The 18,732-nt window shown below is 43.1% G+C and overlaps 1 protein-coding gene across 1 annotated transcript in view; it reads right to left on the bottom strand.

Moving 5' to 3' along the window:
• The window catches only part of LOC126198870 (myogenesis-regulating glycosidase-like), an 84,601-nt gene extending 67,614 nt beyond the window's left edge, over nt 1-16,987 (bottom strand). The window contains exons 1-2 of the mRNA XM_049935470.1: nt 16,944-16,987; nt 10,888-10,992 (exon numbers count right to left, since the gene is read on the bottom strand). Coding sequence (XP_049791427.1) covers nt 10,888-10,992; nt 16,944-16,977 — 139 coding nt within the window. The 5' untranslated portion in view covers nt 16,978-16,987. The remainder of the gene's footprint in view (nt 1-10,887; nt 10,993-16,943) is intronic.
• Between the last annotated feature and the right edge of the window lie 1,745 nt (nt 16,988-18,732).

Below are 18,732 nucleotides of genomic sequence, written 5' to 3'. Positions count from 1 at the left end.
GGAGGACAGTACGGAGCTCTGTCGTGTTTTCATACGACAGTTGGTTCTGCCTCTGTGCCAGTGATGGCCGTGTGTTGGTTAGGCCGTTTGAGAGGGGGGCCAGTGGAGACCCTGCAAAAAACCTGTCTGCTTGCCAGACCCTTGAGCCTACATCTGGAGTTACGGGATGTGATTTCATATGACAGCAGGAGCGCCCTCGTGGTTATCGAACACACTCTGACAGAAAATTTGTACGTCAGGACTGTGATTCGATATGTTGTTCACGAACAGCATTCCAGGCGGTGATTTCCGACAGGACAACGCTCGCCCATGCACCGTCATTGTAGCCTCATATGCTGTACAGAGTATCGACATGTTGCCTTTGCCTGCTCAATCACGAGATCTGGCTCTGAGAGTCTAATACCTGATACCAGAATCCCTGTCTCAACATTCTGCAGTCCAATTGAAATCTTCCCGTGTCTTCCCGTGGTTTCGAAGTATATCTCATCCTCTTGTGGTTTTTGAACAGTGTATTCGCTATTACAGGCTGAAATGTTCTCCCTCATATCCACACTCTCCCATAACACTGTTACTTGTTTCCTCCCCTAAAACAGCGTTATTCCACTCCATGATTATTACACACACACCAAAAAAAGTTTTGCATTACCTCGGCTCCGAGAGTTCCGCAACAAGAGCAGAAAATTGGAATAGAGATAAACAAAAACGTCATTTCCGCCCTTTTTGTTGCTTATGAGAACCACACATCGTATGCTGTACCACCAGGCAGCGAGATCTTTAGAGGTGGTGGCCCAGATTACTGTACACACTGGTACCTGTAATACCCCGTAGCATGCCTGTATTCGTCGTGGCATACTATCCACAAGTTCATCAAGACACTGTTGGTCCACATGGTTCCACTCCTCAGCGGCGATTCGGCGTAGATCACTCAGACTGGTTGGTGGGTCACGTCGTCCATAAACAGCCCTTTTCAATATATCCCAGGCATGTTCGATAGGGTTCATGTCTGGAGAACATGCTTTTCACTCAAGTCGATCGATGTCGTTATCCTGAAGGAAGTCATTCACAATATGTGCACGATGGGGACGCGAATTGTCGACCATGAAGACGCCAATATGTTGCCTATATGATTGCACTAGCGTTAGGAGGATGGCATTCACGTATCGTACAGCCATTACGGCGCCTTCCATGACTACCAGCGGTGTACGTCGGCCCCACATAATGCCACCCAAAAACAGCAGGAACCTCCACCTTGCTGGACAGTGTGTCTAAGGCATTCAGCTTGATCGGGTTGCCTCCAAACACGCGTCTCTGACTATTGTCTGGTTGAAGGCATATGCGACACTCATTGGTGAAGAGAACGTGGATCACTATTATCTCTATCGCCACAAGGTATTAATAGGGCTCAGAAAGTATATCAATTCATAAATATCATATTCTATAATGAAGCTACTCATCTATAATTCTGTTCATGAACGCACTTATTCATAAATTGAAAGGATAATTACAAGTACGTAAATCACAACAACCGAGCTTTCTGGATTATGGGAGGCTACCATAGAAACGGAGTATAAAGCACTAAAACCACTGGCCTCATATATACCGAAAAGTCTACTCTTATTACAGAACTCAGAGGGCAATCAACAGTACCATTGGCAAGCACGTTGCGCTCGGGAGCAGTTCCACAATCAACGCCCAAACCGAAAAGATTTCCCCACATTTATAGCTAATCATGTTACTAGGTATAACGTCCCTGTTAATGTCATCGAATGCATTAACCAAAAATGTTGTGGCGCGGATATGGAGTTGGGGGCGCCCGGGGTTAACAGACGAGAAAGAAGGCCTATCTCAAGGAAATTCAGGAACAGGAAAGTGACGTATAATTCAACATGCGTGTTGGTAGATATTCAGTTCACAGTTCGTGCTCGTGGTTTGTTTCTAGCATCACATCGGGGGGCACATGTTGTGTTAAGACAAAAATTCACTCTAACTCCGCAAAAATCCAAAAATATAAAATGAATAGGAATTTCTATGCCACATAAGTTTTCAATTGTATCTACGCACTTTAATCAGCTTTTGATGAGCACAGCATTATTATTGAAAGCAACCTATGGAAATGTGTTGAAGTTAACACTGAAGTGGAATCGCAATGAAAAGGAAACGCAACTTGTCAAAAATATCCAAACATTATGATTCTGAAATTAATTACCAATATTTAGGGTAAAGACAATGTATTATCAACAGATATACTATTAGTATAATAAGTACCTACAACAGAAAGGACACCCTCTTTGAAGCTGCTACAGAAACAAAGATATCAACTCATGCTTTCACCGACAGATTAAATGAAACAGCTGTATCGATAAAAATGCCAAATGGTAGAAAGACCATGAAACGTATAATGTAAAATCACAGGTGAAAGAAAATGTTAGCGAACCTCTAGGCACAAGTAAAGTAAAATCAATACATTTCGTCCTTACTAAGCGAATAGCAAAAACCATCCACAAATACTTAACAGTACAAGCATCCACGACCGACTGGTACTTGGCAGAGACCATCTGGTGAAACTTTCTGTTAATCCGGAGGCGGAATACCGACTATTTCCTTAAGATGCATTGGCCTAGCTCTTTTCGTGTCAATTTTCGACAAACTCTATAGAACCTACTACTTGCCACTACTTTCATTGCTACAAACTACGATCGTGTGGAACCAACTTCAAAATATCCTCTCGCACACGTGCATTCACACAGAGACACGTAGAAGGAAAAACTGAATCGAAGTGGGCTATGCTTGGGTAAATAACCAGGGATTGCTCTTTTCTTCTTGAGGGGCTTAGTGTGATTGTGGCTGGGTAAAAATGAGAGTGAACCAGACACTGCTCACATGATAGACGCAAATTGCTCGTAACACCACTTAGTGCAGTACCGGACCTCTTTTCGCCTGGTGTAGTGTTGCAGGTCGATGTGCCATCGACTCATCAAGTAGTTGGAAGACCCTTGCAGAAATATGGAGCCATGTTGCTGTCTCTATTGGCTTCCATATTTGCGAAAGAGTAGCCCAGTGCAGGATTTTGTGCAGGAACTGACCTCTTAATTGATTGTATCGCATAAACGTTCGATTGGATTCATGTCGGGCGATCTGGTTGGCGAAATCATTAGCTCGAATTGTCCAGAATCTTCTTCAAAGCTGTTGCGAACAATTGAGGCCGCGTGACTTAGCGCACTGTCATCTACAGAGATTCGATCGTTCTCTGGGAACACGAAGTTCCTGAATGGATGAAGATTGTCTCCAAGTAGCCGAACATAATCATTTTCAGTCAATGATCGCTTCAGTTTGACCAGAGCACACAGTACATTTCATGTAAACATAGCCCGCACCATTATGGTTGTCCAGTCGTCTAAGGTCCAACCAATATGACAACGAGCACAGGAGAGAGACTGTAACCAATTTCGTGTTGATAGCAAAGTACTTGCGTCGGTCGCCTGCTGGCATAACCTATTAACGCCAGATTTCGGCGCACTGTCCTAACGGACACGTTTGTAGCACGTCCCACATTGATTTCTGTCTCACAGTGTTGCTTGTCTGTTAGCACCGCAAACACCGCTGCTCTCGATCATTAAGTAAAAGCCGCCGGCCACTGCCGATTTCCATGGTGGGCAGTAATGCTTGAAATTCGGTATTCTTGGCATACTCTTGGCACTGTGGATCTCGGAATACTAAATTCCCTAACGATTTCCGGAATGGAATGATCCATGCGTCTAGCTCCACTTACCATTTCAGGCTCACAGTCTCTTAGTTCCGGTCATTCGGCAACAATGACGTCGAAAACTTTTTCACATGGACCACCTGGTAAAAAATGGTAGCTTCGCTATTCACTGCCCTTTTATATCTTGTCTACCCGATACCACCGCCACCTGTATATGTGCACGTCGCTATTCCATGACCCTTGTCACCTCCGTGTACTTATTAAACAGAATAAACTGACCCCTTTCAACACGATAAGTAAAATGGTACGTCTATAATCAATAGAACTGGATATCCTTTTGGTCAGCCAAAAGCAACGCTACGGCATTTCGCGTTATTGCCATGACGTCAGCAGCTTCATGGGCCGCCCACGGGCCCAGGCAGTTAGAAAGGTTTGTCCGGTAGGGTTTTGGGGGGAGGGGCAGCACGCCTTCAGTAACTCATCTGCCGTGGCGTCATCCTCAGTGGACAGCAGGGGGCCGACAACTACCGTCCAGTGGACTGCAACAGCTAGACGACACGCTACAATATAGCAGATCACTCAGCAGTTCTATCTATACTGGTGTCATGGGTATGAAGTGAATTTTGCGACAGGTGGAGGAATTAAATGAGTCATTCCCCAGGGAAGATCGCTGGCGTCAGTGGTGTTCGTGTTGCGTATTAATAACCCTTCCGGAAACGTTAATAGCAACGTCAAACTCTTCAAAGTTCATGGAGTTATCCATTACGAAGTATTATCTTGAACTAGATACACAAATATCAGTGATATCTCGATAAGATATCAAAGTGGTGTAAAGATTGGCAATTTGCTTTAAGTGTTCCGAAACGTGAAACTGTGAAATGCCTGAAACGAAAAAGGTAGACTTCTACAAATACAATTAGAATTAATCAACTCGTACAAACACCTGTGTGCAACGATTTTAGGGATGTGCAGTGGAATCGTTACATTGGTTCAGTCGTAGGTAAAGGAGCTGCAGGCATCGGTTGATTTGTACAATACTAAAGATTAGTGCGATTATTCCGCCTTTAGGGGCAGTTTCCCACCCGAAGGACAGGAGAGTGCCGTGGACCTCTGTGCCCTCCTCCGTCCTCTTCGACGAATGAGGGTAACTTCTAATGTCGGAAGTCTTCGGCGACCAATGTTCATTATTAATCAAAATGTAAGTGGTGGTGTGTTTTAAAACCGGTACCGAAGTTATTTTCAATAGTAATAAAAGGCGTTACCCCTATACCACACCATAGGCTGGAAGACTAGGGCTCATCCGACTAGGTCACGGTTTTCCAGTCGTCTACGATGTAATATGGCCACGAACTCAAGAAAGGCGTTGCCGTGGTGTTAGCAAAGGCATTCGCGTCGTAGTCTGCTGCCATAGGCCGTTAACGGAAAGTCTCGCCGCACAGTATTAACGGATTTGCTTGTCCCACGTCGATTTCTGCGATTATTTCTCGCAGCTGTTTATATACTGTATGTGTTCTGGCTGGAGGCAGTTCGCTCCGCGCTCTTGTATGTGCAAGTGCTGCATAAACCGTCGTTAAATGAAGTTAGTGTTCGTAATTCATCTAATTACACCTTCTTCTACGTGACATTATTCTGATGGAGGGGATGGGTATTGGAACTTGTGATAGCGCACATTATCGACGACACAGTGGCTGCTATCAGGCCACGACGGAGCCGCCGTTTACCTGGCGAGAACGCCGAGTTCGAGCCATATTCAACAGATCGCAATCTATCGAAGACAGAAGAAGAAGAGGACGTTACGATGACAACAACTGTGTGCCATCACCTGAGCCATCCTTCCGGGTCGTCTGGTGACGATGGCCAGGATCCAAATAAGTGGCTGAAAGTATGCGAGCGTATAGCGAATGTTAAAAAATGGGATGACACCGTGTGTTTGGATAACTTATTTTTCTACTTGGAGGGCACTGCCAAGCAATGGTATGAGGTAAACGAGGAGAAGTTCACAAGCTGGGAAGTATTCCAGGTGAAACTGCGAAAGTATTTCGGCGACACACAAGACAGAAGTGCAAGGCTGAAGATAAATCAAAGTGCAGGAGAAATTACAGCATCCTACATTCAAGACGTCTTGGAGCTGACTAAAATAGTGGATCCTAGAATAAAGGAGGAAGATAAGGTTGCACATCTCATGAATGTGTTGCTGAGGACATGTATCAAGTCCTACTCCTGACGGAGGTTTCAATAGCAGACGGCTTCATAAAATGGTGCCAGTATATCGAGGCAATGCATCAAAAAAGAACTACATGCAAGAAGTTTGAAGGGGTGCCAAACATCGTATCGATGTCTGTGATGGAAAAAGCAATTATTTCACAAGTGTTCATCGTCAGATAGAGAGAGAGGAAGTTCAGAAGGCATTTGGATTGCACGGCGAGCAAAAAACGGAGACGCTCCAAGAGGTCATAAAGGAGGAAGTGGAACAGACATTGAACCCAGTCTCTCATCCGTCATGTCCCTTTAAAATGGTAAAAAAGTTGAGACCCAGGCGAAGTTACATTCCTACAATGCTGCATGAGGAACCTGTTTGGGCACCAAGAAATACTGACGGATAACCAACCAGTATGTTTCCACTGCGGACGACCAGGACATGTAGTGCACTATTGTCAAGAAAGGCAGCGGATATTTGATGATGCCTGCGCCAGAATACAGCAGACCGATCTTAGCCGACACCAACTCGACGACGAAGATGAACAAGATGTGGGTGCAGGACGACAGGTCACCATCGCCGCAAGCTTCCGGCTGGAGAGGACTCTTCCCAACACGCCGATCAAGGTCTCCATCTCAGTTTAGAATCTCCAGCCGATCGCCTAGCCGCCACAACCTGGAAAACTAAAGAGTGCGACCTTCCTTGGAGGACGCCGAATAGAAAAATCCTCCGCCGTCGATCACTACAATGATAGGAAACTACGTCGATATTCTCATGAATGGTCGACCAGCCCAAGCTCTTGTGGACTCTGGAGCATCATATTCAGTCATTTCGGAGAAGTACCGTCGCCAGTTGCAGAAAACCGTATTCGTCGACAGCAAAACATCTCTGCTGAAGGTGGCTAATGGGAAATATGTAAAACCTACAGGAAGATGTACCATTCGTGTGGGTATAAATGGCTATACACAGCCCTTAGAATTCATCAAGAGTGTAGTCATGACGTGATTCTCGGATGGAAGTTTATGAAAGCTTCTCAGACAATTATAGATTGTGGTCGCTCGAAGATTATGCTAGACGAGATGAGATACTGTGGACAGGAATATGTGCATCCGAGTGTGTGGAGACTATGTGTGCTGGATTAAGTGATCATTCCTGCAGTCAGCACTAGAAAGGTGACTGTCACGTGTCATGTCATACATCAACCCATGGATCTTATAGTGGAATGTAAGAGAAGCATACCACTGAAGAATATCTTGGTCATCCCAGCCTCTGTCGTCTCCTTTAAAATGGGATTCTGTGAATTGTGGATAGTAAACTGTCTCCGAGAACCGCAGATCCTTCTAAGACGCATGTGGGTAGCAAACACTGAGCCGTTAATTGAAGAACAGCTGAGTGACATAGATAATAATAATAATGGCGTGTGACGAGGGCCTCCCGTCGGGTAGACCGCTCGCCTAGTGGAAGTCTTTAAATTTGACACCACTTCGGCGACTTGCGCGTCGATGTGGATGTAATGATGATGATTAGGACAACACAACGCCCAGTCCCTGAGCGGAGAAAATCTCCGACGCAGCCGGGAATCGAAACCAGGCCCTTGGGATTGACAGTCTGTGGCGCTGACCACTCAGCTACCGGGGGCGGACAGTGTAATAGAAAACTCACATGCCGAGTCTGTGGGCGAAATTAGCGCTAACACTACGAGACAAGATCTTCAAGCTCGACTCTCACCAGATCTCACTAAGGAACAACAGAAGAAGCTACTTGCCATTCTTCAAGAGTTCTCTGAATGCTGGAATCCACAGGTGAGGAGCAGATTAGGCAAATCGACAGTGAAGCACCGGATTAGCACTGGAGACCATCAGCCAATAAGCCAAAGAGCATACCTTGTGTCAGCAACGGATCGTCGAATAGTTCACGACGAGGTAGAGAAAATGATGGAGAATGACATCATTCAGCCTTCTCAGAGCCCATGGTCGTCTCCAGCGGTCCTCGTCAGGAAGAAGGATGGCAGTTGGCGCTTCTGTGTTGTCTGCAGAAAGCTTAATAACTAAAAATGGTTGTATGAAGGAGGCTAAGTTTTACTCAACCATGGACATGTACTAGGGATACTGGCAAATCGAAGTAGATGAGGCTGATCGTGAGGAAACTGCATGCATCACCCCTGAGGGCCTGTATGAGTATAATGTAATGCACCAGGAACTTTTGAACGGATGACGGATAATCTTCTAAGGCACCTGAAGATAACAATGTGTCTTTGTTATTTAGATGACATTATAGTGTTCTCAGAGACATTTTATGAAACTTAATCCAAGGAAGTATCTCTTTGGAGCAAAAGAAATCAAAATAGTTGGACACCTTGTGTTAAACGAAGGTGTGCGGCCAGACCCAGAAAAGCTGAGATCTATAATGGAATTTCCTATTCCTAAAAGTATTAGAGATGTAAGAAATTTCCTCGGATTGTGTTCTTATTACCGTCCTTTTAACAAAGACTTTCGTATCAGAGCCAGGCCACTCCAAGAGTTGTTAAAAGCTGATGCGAAAATTATCTGTGGTGGTGCTCAACAACATTCTTACGATGTGCTACGAAAAGCTGTGATGACTGACCCTCTACTTGGTCTGTATAATGAGAGAGCACCTACAGAACTATACACAGATGACAGCGGTATGTGATCGGTGCTTTTGTGGTGCAAATTTAAGATGGAAAAGAGAAGGTTACAGCCTATGCTTCTAGGACACATACAAAAGCCGATAGAAACTACTCAACTACAGAAAGAGAATGTCTTGCTGTGATCCCCCATAGTGATTGAAGGAAACATGAGTGAATATATTGCGAACTACATGGATACCTCTACGTATTCCCCTACGTGGATGACGTCTGCCAATAGTACAACTGTCTTCTTCACAAGGCCCGAATCATTCTATCGGACAAGCGATGAAGAAATGTGAATGGATATGATGTAAAATAAATTTTGGTACAACCTGACTGAAGGAACCGACCAATTGATATGACACATCGTGAGACGTCAAAAAATAATAATGAATTTGGTGTTGTAGGGCAGTTGGGCGGCTAAATATAGGGGGATTTTTTTAACCGTGCACAAACGCTAGGGACTGATAGATGAGATGATACGGAGCAAAAAAGGTCTAATGAACTTATGTTGGAAAATGTGTGGTTTCCGTGCTAGAGACGATTTTTTCGATCATAGATTGTTGCAGAGACTGGGGTATAATACGTGCTGTACCATGCAGCCATAGTTACAGTACGTGTTGAAAATGGTTTCTGTGTGCCTCAAAGCATGCGTGTACGCGCCGTAGCAGGTTCTGTCTCACACTTTCACACAGGCAAGGCTGTAACCGAACAGTGTCAAAGGCAACACCAATATGCTGCTCCAATGTCTTCACATCTGGATTGGGCTCTGCATAAACGATACTTTCGAGATGGCCCCATAACCAGAAATTGCACGAGTTAAGAACCTGTGAACGAACAGGTCATGCACCTGGATCCCCTCGTCCGACCATTGATCAGGGAAGACACTATTGAGATTCGTCTGGACGTTTGGACGTTGAAGGCTAAATGGGCTGGAGCACCATCACGTAGCAGCCACATAATCCATCGAATACTGAATTGCACTTCTTCCATTCTTCCAGCGGGGGGGGGGGGGGGGGGGGCAAATTCATCCACAAGAAATGCCGGTAGTTCCGGCCCGTTAGGCGACTTGGGAGGAAGGCAGTTCCCAAAATACGATCACAAGTTATCCCAGCCCTCACATTCCGGCTACATCGATGCTGATGATTCGCTGTCACCGTACCATGGAGGTTCTGCGTGCAATGCTACAGATGACTGTTACGAAACTTCAATATATCACTCCGCGTAAAGGTGGCCTCATCTGTGAACAGAATGGATGACACAGATCCTGGAATCGTGGTTGCCTGGTGAAAAACCAAGTGACAAAATTGCCCCCGATGTCTAAACTCTGTCGTTAATAAACCTTGCACACGCCGTAAGTGATAAGGGCAGTAACAATTGTCATGGAGAATGTTCCACACGGTCGTCTGTCTTACCTTGTAGTGGCGGGCCTACTGCCTGGTACTGACACACCGGTCACCATTTCACTATGTTAATTACATTTTTCTTCAAGGCTGGAGTCCGAACATCTCGGGTACGTCCTTTGTGATTTTCTGTTTCCTGAAACGACCCTGTCTCAGACAAACTGTGAAACACTGTTGCAAACAATGATGCTGTGTTCGTTGTTGGTGGGGATAAGTTCCTGATAGAACCTTACTGCCCGCCGCCTGTTGCCGTTTGCCTTTCCGTAAGTAAACACAATATCGGCAAGCTCTTGATTAGAATACGGAACTGTTGTGTACGGCATTGTATCACATCCACTACAAGGTGAGTCAGCAACAGAAGTGAATTGGATACAACATTAGCAATTTCTGTGGCAGGAGAGAGGGCTAGGGCATGACGTATGAGGAACAGTACCACCCTCTAGGAGGAAACCCTGCATACGTAACTGTAGCTGCATGGCACAGCGTGTATTAGACCGCAGGCTCTATAAAAACGTATGATTGAATAAATGGTCTCTAGCATGGCAAAGATGCCTTTCCGTATATAGGTTCACAGACCTTTTTTGTTCCACATCCTCTCATCGATAAACCCTAGTTTGTACCCCGCGGAAAAAATCACCATTATACAGGGAAACTAACACTTCACTACAGTAGGCAGGTTCACGTGGATGTAGTCAGGACTAGGTATTCAGAGATGAAGAGGCTTGGACAGAGCTGACTGTCGTGGAAAGCTGCAGAATCCGGTTCTGGGTGCGAAGTCAACAACAGGGTAGCACAAATATCGAACAGTACACCCCGTAAGAGTTGAAGTAGACTTTTTGTTTTGTTTTAATGAACTTACTGTACAAAACTGTTGCCGGATGAGTTAGCGTTAATTGCCGCAACCAGCACATTACACTACATCTTTCTACACACTCACCTTTGTTGGACAGTATCAGGATCCGGCCAGTTTTCTCGTCGTATCGAGCACTAAGGTCAGCTGCGGCGGAAGACACCAGCAATCCCAGCAGGAGCAGCCTCGAACCTGCGTCAGAGAAGTTCATAAACTATAAACGGTAGAAAGTGTCTTTAGCTGTTGTTCGACTACCAGACGTTACCCAATCACGAAAAAGATTGCTAAAGAAAGGACTTCGATTGCTGAGGAATCATGCTTATGACCAACCTCATTGTTTGAGATGATTCAGTGTTCCTCTGCAGCAGTTAACACAAATTCCATTGTAATTGATTTACTTATGGCTCCATAGGTACCATTTTCTTTGCAGTATCATCGAGCTATAGCTATGAATTATCGTTAATAAATGGTCTATCCTAAGTATACAGGGTGAATTACCTAAAAATTGCATAGAAAATATAGAGGAAATGGAGAGTGCTATCGATATGCGGTTTTCACAGAATGGATTAGTAGTCAGTGGCTTGTATTGTTAGCCAATAATAGATACTAATACTACTTAGAACGTGTACTTTCTGTGCAAACAAACTCTTCTTTAAATAGAAGAGTGTCGATTGGCGTTAACTGACTAATAGTACGATAATTGGGGATATCAGCGGTGTTGGTTGCAGGATTCTAGGGCAAGTTGTTTATGAGATATCGCATTTTAAAAACCTTCCTCACTGACACTTGGTTTTGTTATTCAACCTGCGTAGTTGCTAGGTACGATGTTGTGACGTTTCCTTACAGTGTGCTTGTATGTTCCTCGAGTGAATAGCGACCTGCGAAAGTCCAAGCATTTACCAACGCAGAAAAACCCGACATACTCATGGCGTATGGAGTGTGTAGGGAGAATGTACTTCGTTCTTGTACGGTGTATACCGCAAGGTATCCAAACAGACGTCAATCATCTCTGTACTTATTTCTCCTGACTTCGGCTCTATACGCAGTCTTTTTTCGACGTTTCACTTCGAATTTACGTGCATCCGCGGCCAGTAAAAATGAAGGGATCCGCGATTCGCACTCTCATTGTATCGGCTCAGTCCGCAGCTCGTGGCACAGTGGCTAGCTTTGCTGCCTCTGGATCATGAAGTCCCTGGTTCGGTTCCCGGCGGGGTTGAGGATTTTCTCTGCCCGGGAACTGGTTGTTTGTGTTGTCATCATCATTTCATCATCAACAACATCGTTCGTGAATGTGGCTAGATTGGATTGTGTAAAAATTGGACTGATGACCACGCAGTTGAGAGCCCCAGAAACCAGACATCATCATCACATCGGCTCAGCCCAGCAACAGTTATCAGCGGCCGAAATTCGGCGCACCCCGTCTTGTCTGCAACCACCTCAGTGGCAGTCACGATAACATCGCATTTGCAATGTACACTCCCGAGTTCAGTAACTACGATATACTGAGGGAGGAGGAGTTCATTCCTAGTTCCTGTTTATTAGTATTTCTAACTTGATCTATGCGCTTCACGCTCTGGCATCTAAGATTTCCTGCAATATAATGCTTGTTTCAAATGATTTTTTTTTCTTTCGTTACAAGTCAAGTTTCATTTCATTATCGAGATAACTCATTGGAGCTCACTCGCCTAGTGATGTTTCTTTCTGATCTCTTCCTTTATTCATTGATCTGTTGTGTGTTCAGTTTGAATTCATTCACTTTTGTGTAATTACATAGTTTTGCAATCACAACTCAAAACTTAATTTGTGTCTTTTATATGTCTGTACACCAACTCAATAATAATCGTCCAGAATCATGCCGGTGGCTACCCAAACAACCATTAATTTTATCACTGTTCTATTTTAATTACTTAAATTCAAGTACAGAAACGCAAACAGTCTACACAACACACGTACGACCCATCCCAGAATATTGCTCGTGCATGTGGGTCCAGTATCAAATATGACTAACAGGAGGCATTTAACGTATACAAAGAAGATCAGCACCAATACTGACAGGTACCTGTGACTCGTGGGAGCCTGAAAAACCCTAAGTAACAGACACTTGAAGACATACCCTACCTATCCTGCGAAAGCCGACTTATAGGGTTTCAATATCCAGCTTCAACTGAGGAACCATGGAACATACTGCGATCCCGAAGACAAGACTACACTAATTAGAGTGCCCACAGAGACGTTTAGACAAGCACTCTTCCTGCGCATCAAATGCGAAAGATACCTATTACTTAAAATAATTTGAAGTACCCTGCACCATGCGATCCACAGTCATTTGCAGAGAGTGAATAATGGAATTAGATTCCAGTTCGAAGACTGAAAACAGAACATTATAATGAACTAATTACGATAACGTAACTGATGGCGTTCCCAGGCACGGAGGCCGAAGATATCAGGTATAGTTCTATAACGGCCTCATCAAAGACGGTGAAAGAGTGGGCAGAAGTGCGGGTAATTTGGTAATATTCATGTCTCTGGTGTCGGAAACTTCCCCTAAAAGGTGGAAGGATGAGGCACGACGAACGGCATGAGGATGGAGAAGGTAATGGAAACCACTGCATTCGAGGCAGTTAATGTAAATCTACAGGACATGTCGCCTTTAATGGAGAAAGGATCATGATGATCTCTCCATTGTAGAAAGATTTCGGATTAGCATCCCATTCAGGTCTCCGGGAGGTGACTTGTAATGGCGAATTCAACATGAGTAGCAGACTGGACAACCAACGAAACGGTAACATTCTTTGTGTCGTACCATGGAATGTTAGGAGCTTTAACATGACAAGGTGTCTAGAAAACATGAAATGGGAAATGAAATGGCTCAAATGGCTCTGAGCACTATGGGACTCAACATCTTAGGTCATAAGTCCCCTAGAACTTAGAACTACTTAAACCTAACTAACCTAAGGACATCACACACATCCATGCCCGAGGCAGGATTCGAACCTGCGACCGTAGCAGTCCTGCGGGGAAATGAAATGGTTCCGTCTACATATAATGGGGGTCAGTGAAGTGAAATGAAAAGGAGATAAATTTATGTTGCCAGACTAATATAAGGTAATCTAACAACACGATATAGTGGGAGAGGGAGTTGCTATGAATAAGAAATTATGATAGAGAAACGGTAACATTCTTTGTGTCGTACCATGGAACGTTAGGAGCTTTAACATGACAGGGTGTCTAGAAAACATGAAATGGGAAATGAAATGGTTCCGTCTACATATAACGTGGGTCAGTGAAGTGAAATGGAAAGAAGATAAATTTATGTGGCCAGACTAATATAAGGTAATGTAACAACACGATATAATGGAAGAGGGAGTTGCTATAAATAAGAAATTATGATAGAGAGCGAGTTAGTGTGACTTGTATAGTGAAATGTTTGTTCTCGTTAGAACCGACAGCAAAGCGAAGCGTACAACCACAGATGATGCTAATATCACAAGTGTAAGATAAAGAGATATAGGAAGTACGTGAAGGAAATTTTGAAAATTTTGAAAATTTGTGGTAAGTTCCCAAGGGACCAAACCGCTGAGATCATCGGTCCCTAGGTTTACACACTACTTAATCTAACTTAAACTAACTTACGCTTAGGACAACACACACACACACATGCCCGATGGAGGACTCGAACCTCCGACAGGGAGAGCCGCGCGAAGCGCAAGGCTCCTCAGACCGCAAGGCTACCCTGCGCGGCCTATGTGAAGGTACTAACTGGGTAATTTGATATGTAAAAGAAGATGATACTCTACTAATCATGGTGACTGGAACGTTGTTGTAGGGGAATTAAAAGAAGACAGATACTGGCTGTAAGGCGTACCCAGGAGCAGATAGGGACTCAGATCACAATTTAGTACGGAAAAAAAAAATTGACTGAAGCTTAAGAGAATCGTTTGGTATAATCAAAGCATAATGAAATGGCCTTCCACAGTACTCAGAAAAGCTGAGGTATATCTGAAGTTTTCTAAAGCTGTAGATACTATGATAGAGAATATCACCACAAGAATTACTGTACGTACGAAGAAGAATTGGCATCTCTAAAATTGCCATTTACAGAAGTTCGATAGAAAAGAATGGGTACAACGAACTGAGAAGAAATCTCGGATAACGGAGAAATGCTTCAATTAAGCGACGAAAGAAAGAAGTACAAATATGTTCAGGAAAATGCTGGAATATTTTGTCCCTTACGAATAAAGTCAACAGGAACTAGAAGAAAGCAAAAGCGAAATGGCTTCAGGAAAACTGAGAAAAAAACAGAAAAAGCAAGGGTCGTTGACGATTCGGCGTATAGGAAAGTACTATTACGCGATAGAAGAAGGAATGGAAGCCGATATGGAAGACAGGGGTTCTAGCGTCAGATTGAGGGTTTAATAGAGGTTTGGCAGACGTGCTATGGAGTAAGAAAGAGGGGACCAAATAACATTCCTGCGGAATTTCTCATATCTTTGGGGGGGGGGGGGCAATGGCCACAAAGCGACTATTCCAGTTGAGGAAGTGCTATGAATGTATGTTTGGAGCACTGCACTGTGTTGGAATGAATAATGATTGCTGGGAAAACGGAAGAGGAATAGATGGGTTAAGAAGTTGTGTCACGCAGGGATGTTGAATATTAGGTGAACTGTTAATATTAGAAATGAGAAGTTTTTCCAGAAGAACGTGTAGAAAACATCGACAAGATAACGGACAGTTTGGTATCACACGTGTTATGGCGGGAAAGGATTGCTTTCAGGGTTGTATAGAGGCTGTAAAGGACTAAAACTATAGGAGGAGACGGAAACTGGAACACATTCAACAAATAACTGAGGACGTTTCTGAGATGAGGTGGTTAGCGTAAGAGAGGAATTCGGAGCAGGCTTCATCAAACCATTCAGAGGGCTCATGACATAACAAATAAAACATAGAAGCCTTTATCTCGTGAGTCCATTGGACATTAATTGTCTGGTGCAACTGTCTTGGCACTGAAAACCAAAATGTGTGTCCGCATGATGCGCACCATGAGCACCTGATAGTTAATACTGACAACCGACAGAAACTTTAAAGAGAAATGGCCGCATATTTTTTATATCTGTTCAAGAATGAAGAGTGGAAGATATTATTGTTGTAGAGCACATTTAGTAATTGAATTACATTTGTAAAGGAGCAGATCCAGAGACTTCGAAATAATCGACGTACTCGTGTCTTACTACGGTTTGTTGAACATCATTTGTTGCCCCAGTCCTGACAGCTTTAAATAAACCTTCCGCTAATAACCAGGACTCCTGTATTCTTGTTTCCATGCTATTTGATTCATGTAGAAATATTTGAGGCAATTATTTGGATTTTCTTAAATATTATAGGTGTAACATTTTTCTCCAAAAAATAATATTACAGCACATTATTATTAACTGAATCTTAATGAACTTATTTGATATTGTCTATGTGTGTAAGGAGTTTTCAATATGGATACATCTCTCCACTTACAAACAGATCAAATCGTCAAGCTAATAAACAAGCTACTTCAAAACATTGACATTGAGAAATGTGTACCGAGAATGGTTTCATTTAGGCGTTGTTCAATATAAAACAGTCATAACTGCTCCATTTTATAATTTTTATGCGGTTTTTGATTTTGTTTCTGCTTTGAAGTCTTTTTCTTAAGTAATACTGTATATCTGATAAAATGTGCACTGAAAGGTGGTTTCCGAGCAATTGACTGCAAATGAGTGTTGTTAAAAATGATTGTAGGGACCTTGCCCTAATACATTTACAAACTTCACGTTCTGTAGTTATGTCGGAAGTAACAATTGATTGGGGCGAGGTATTTTTCAGACCACTATTATTTTAATAGCTTCGGAGTTCTTATAAGGGAATTGTATTTTCCAGTTTCTACCTTTAATTAACATTTTAGGTCTAATATTGAATTTATTGCTAAAATTTTCTCCAAATTGTAAGCCGTTATCTGTAGCAAGTGGTAAGATCGTGTTCCCAGCTAGCCGTTTAAGTTATTTGAAACATACTTCACGGAGATCTTGAACTAATTCCCAAAACGCAGAAACACTAGTCTTCAAACATGGGGAGAAATTTTACTGATATCGTAAACAGGAGAGGTGAGAGCTTACCTGGTGACATTCCCCTAGTGTGCGTGAGCAGCATCAGAAATGCTCCCACGTATTCGTTCACGCATATGTAGGGTAACCTTATCAGACCACTCCAGTGTCACCAGGAGAAAATTCTCTTGAGACAAACACGTAGATTTTTATCTTTAAGTTCTGTCATGCCGAAAGTTTTATGTCACGAGACCTAATCATAATTCTCCTTGTTGATACGTCTATTATCTCGATCATCAGCTTTAGAGCATTCGAATGTGTATCTAATAAAATGATTCCAAGGGCTAAACGCTCAGTTATTTTAGTTGAGTGAGATAGCGTACAAACTGCAAGATTCTGCCCATTACAACAAAATGCGAGAAACCTGAGACTGAAATGTAAAGAGGAAAGTTCTGTATTTATAAATACGTTAATACGGCCTCTTTGATGGGGTGTGACTTGTTTATTAATGTGGTTCATAGATCTAATAAAATCCAGAATGACGCCCAAATATCTTTAATATTTTAGAAGTTTGAATCACCAATCAAACTGAAACTTAAGACATATAGTTAAGGATTGCTTGAAAAAACGATATGAGAAGTGTTCTAATGCTTCCTAATGATCGACTGGAGAATCCGGCAGATAAGTGTTTTACGACATGCTGTTTAGCCTCATAAGATTTCACAAAATGCACTTTAATGAGCCAAAGCTATATTACAATTATTAACTTCCATAAAGACACAAATCTTACATGTTTAATACATTGAAAGAAATTTAAGAACTGTGGCATCTGTCCTAGCAACCGAGTATGAGCTAGTGTTACATCAAACTTTTGTAGGGTAAATTCAGCATAAATAAATAGATTACAACAGGATGTACAACGGACGGCCTTTTTCTGTTTTAAGAACAGTATCTGTGTGTGAGACAGTGTAATTTAGATATTTACTCTTAAATAAGGCAAGTGATTATTATCAGCATCATCATTATCAGCGAATTTCCATCACATGTCGTATAAAATCCTCTATATTACTTCATTACTTAATAAAACTATCACATTCACGTTCCAGTGTACATCTCTCCTGTTTCTTTACGGTAAGTTTCTGTCGAAGAGAATACTAGCATGAATCAAAGCGACTCTCACCTTTGCCCATTTTGCGGTGGCCAGTGTTGCCTCATTCCAATTCCATAACGCTCACTGTAGTATTCTCCACTTTCTTTTGTCCATCTGTTACTATTAATCCAACTTCTTATTGTTCTAAGAATGCTTCTTTGCTTATCCGTGGACTGTAAAGAACGAGATTCGTAATGGATGACCAATAACTTCCTGAGTATCGAATGCTTCTTTCAGCAAAAATGATCTACACTACGTAACAAAATTAAGGGCTCACTTTCTGGAACTCCGTAACTGTCTTTCAGTCCTACGCTTAAGTTCGACATTGGGCTCAAAGATGCCTGCCTACAAACTTCTTCTGTAGTGGTGCAAAACGCGTGGTGGACTGAGTCGTCACCTTTGGGCTCAGCGACACCTCAAACAGCAAGAGATCGACAAATGCGAAGAAAGTCCACTGCTTAGAAGTTCATATGAGCTTCAAGGTGTGTTAGTGATGTCACATTGCCACCTAATTTCGCTACAATGCTGCCCAGCACCACTGTGGACGCGTCACAAGATGGTAAAGTCGTCACACCTGCTCTCACCCACATTTGACCCGTTCTTTTGCTGCCTCTGCGGTGAAGGTCAGAATGGCGACACATAGCGATAAGCCACCCACAATCGATACGAAAACTCCCCAACGGGAGACTTAAAAGGCGGTATTGTAACCAT

This window comes from Schistocerca nitens, chromosome 8 (assembly GCF_023898315.1).
Source record: "Schistocerca nitens isolate TAMUIC-IGC-003100 chromosome 8, iqSchNite1.1, whole genome shotgun sequence".
NCBI lineage: Eukaryota > Metazoa > Arthropoda > Insecta > Orthoptera > Acrididae > Schistocerca > Schistocerca nitens.
This window is presented reverse-complemented; position numbering and strand designations above follow the sequence as displayed.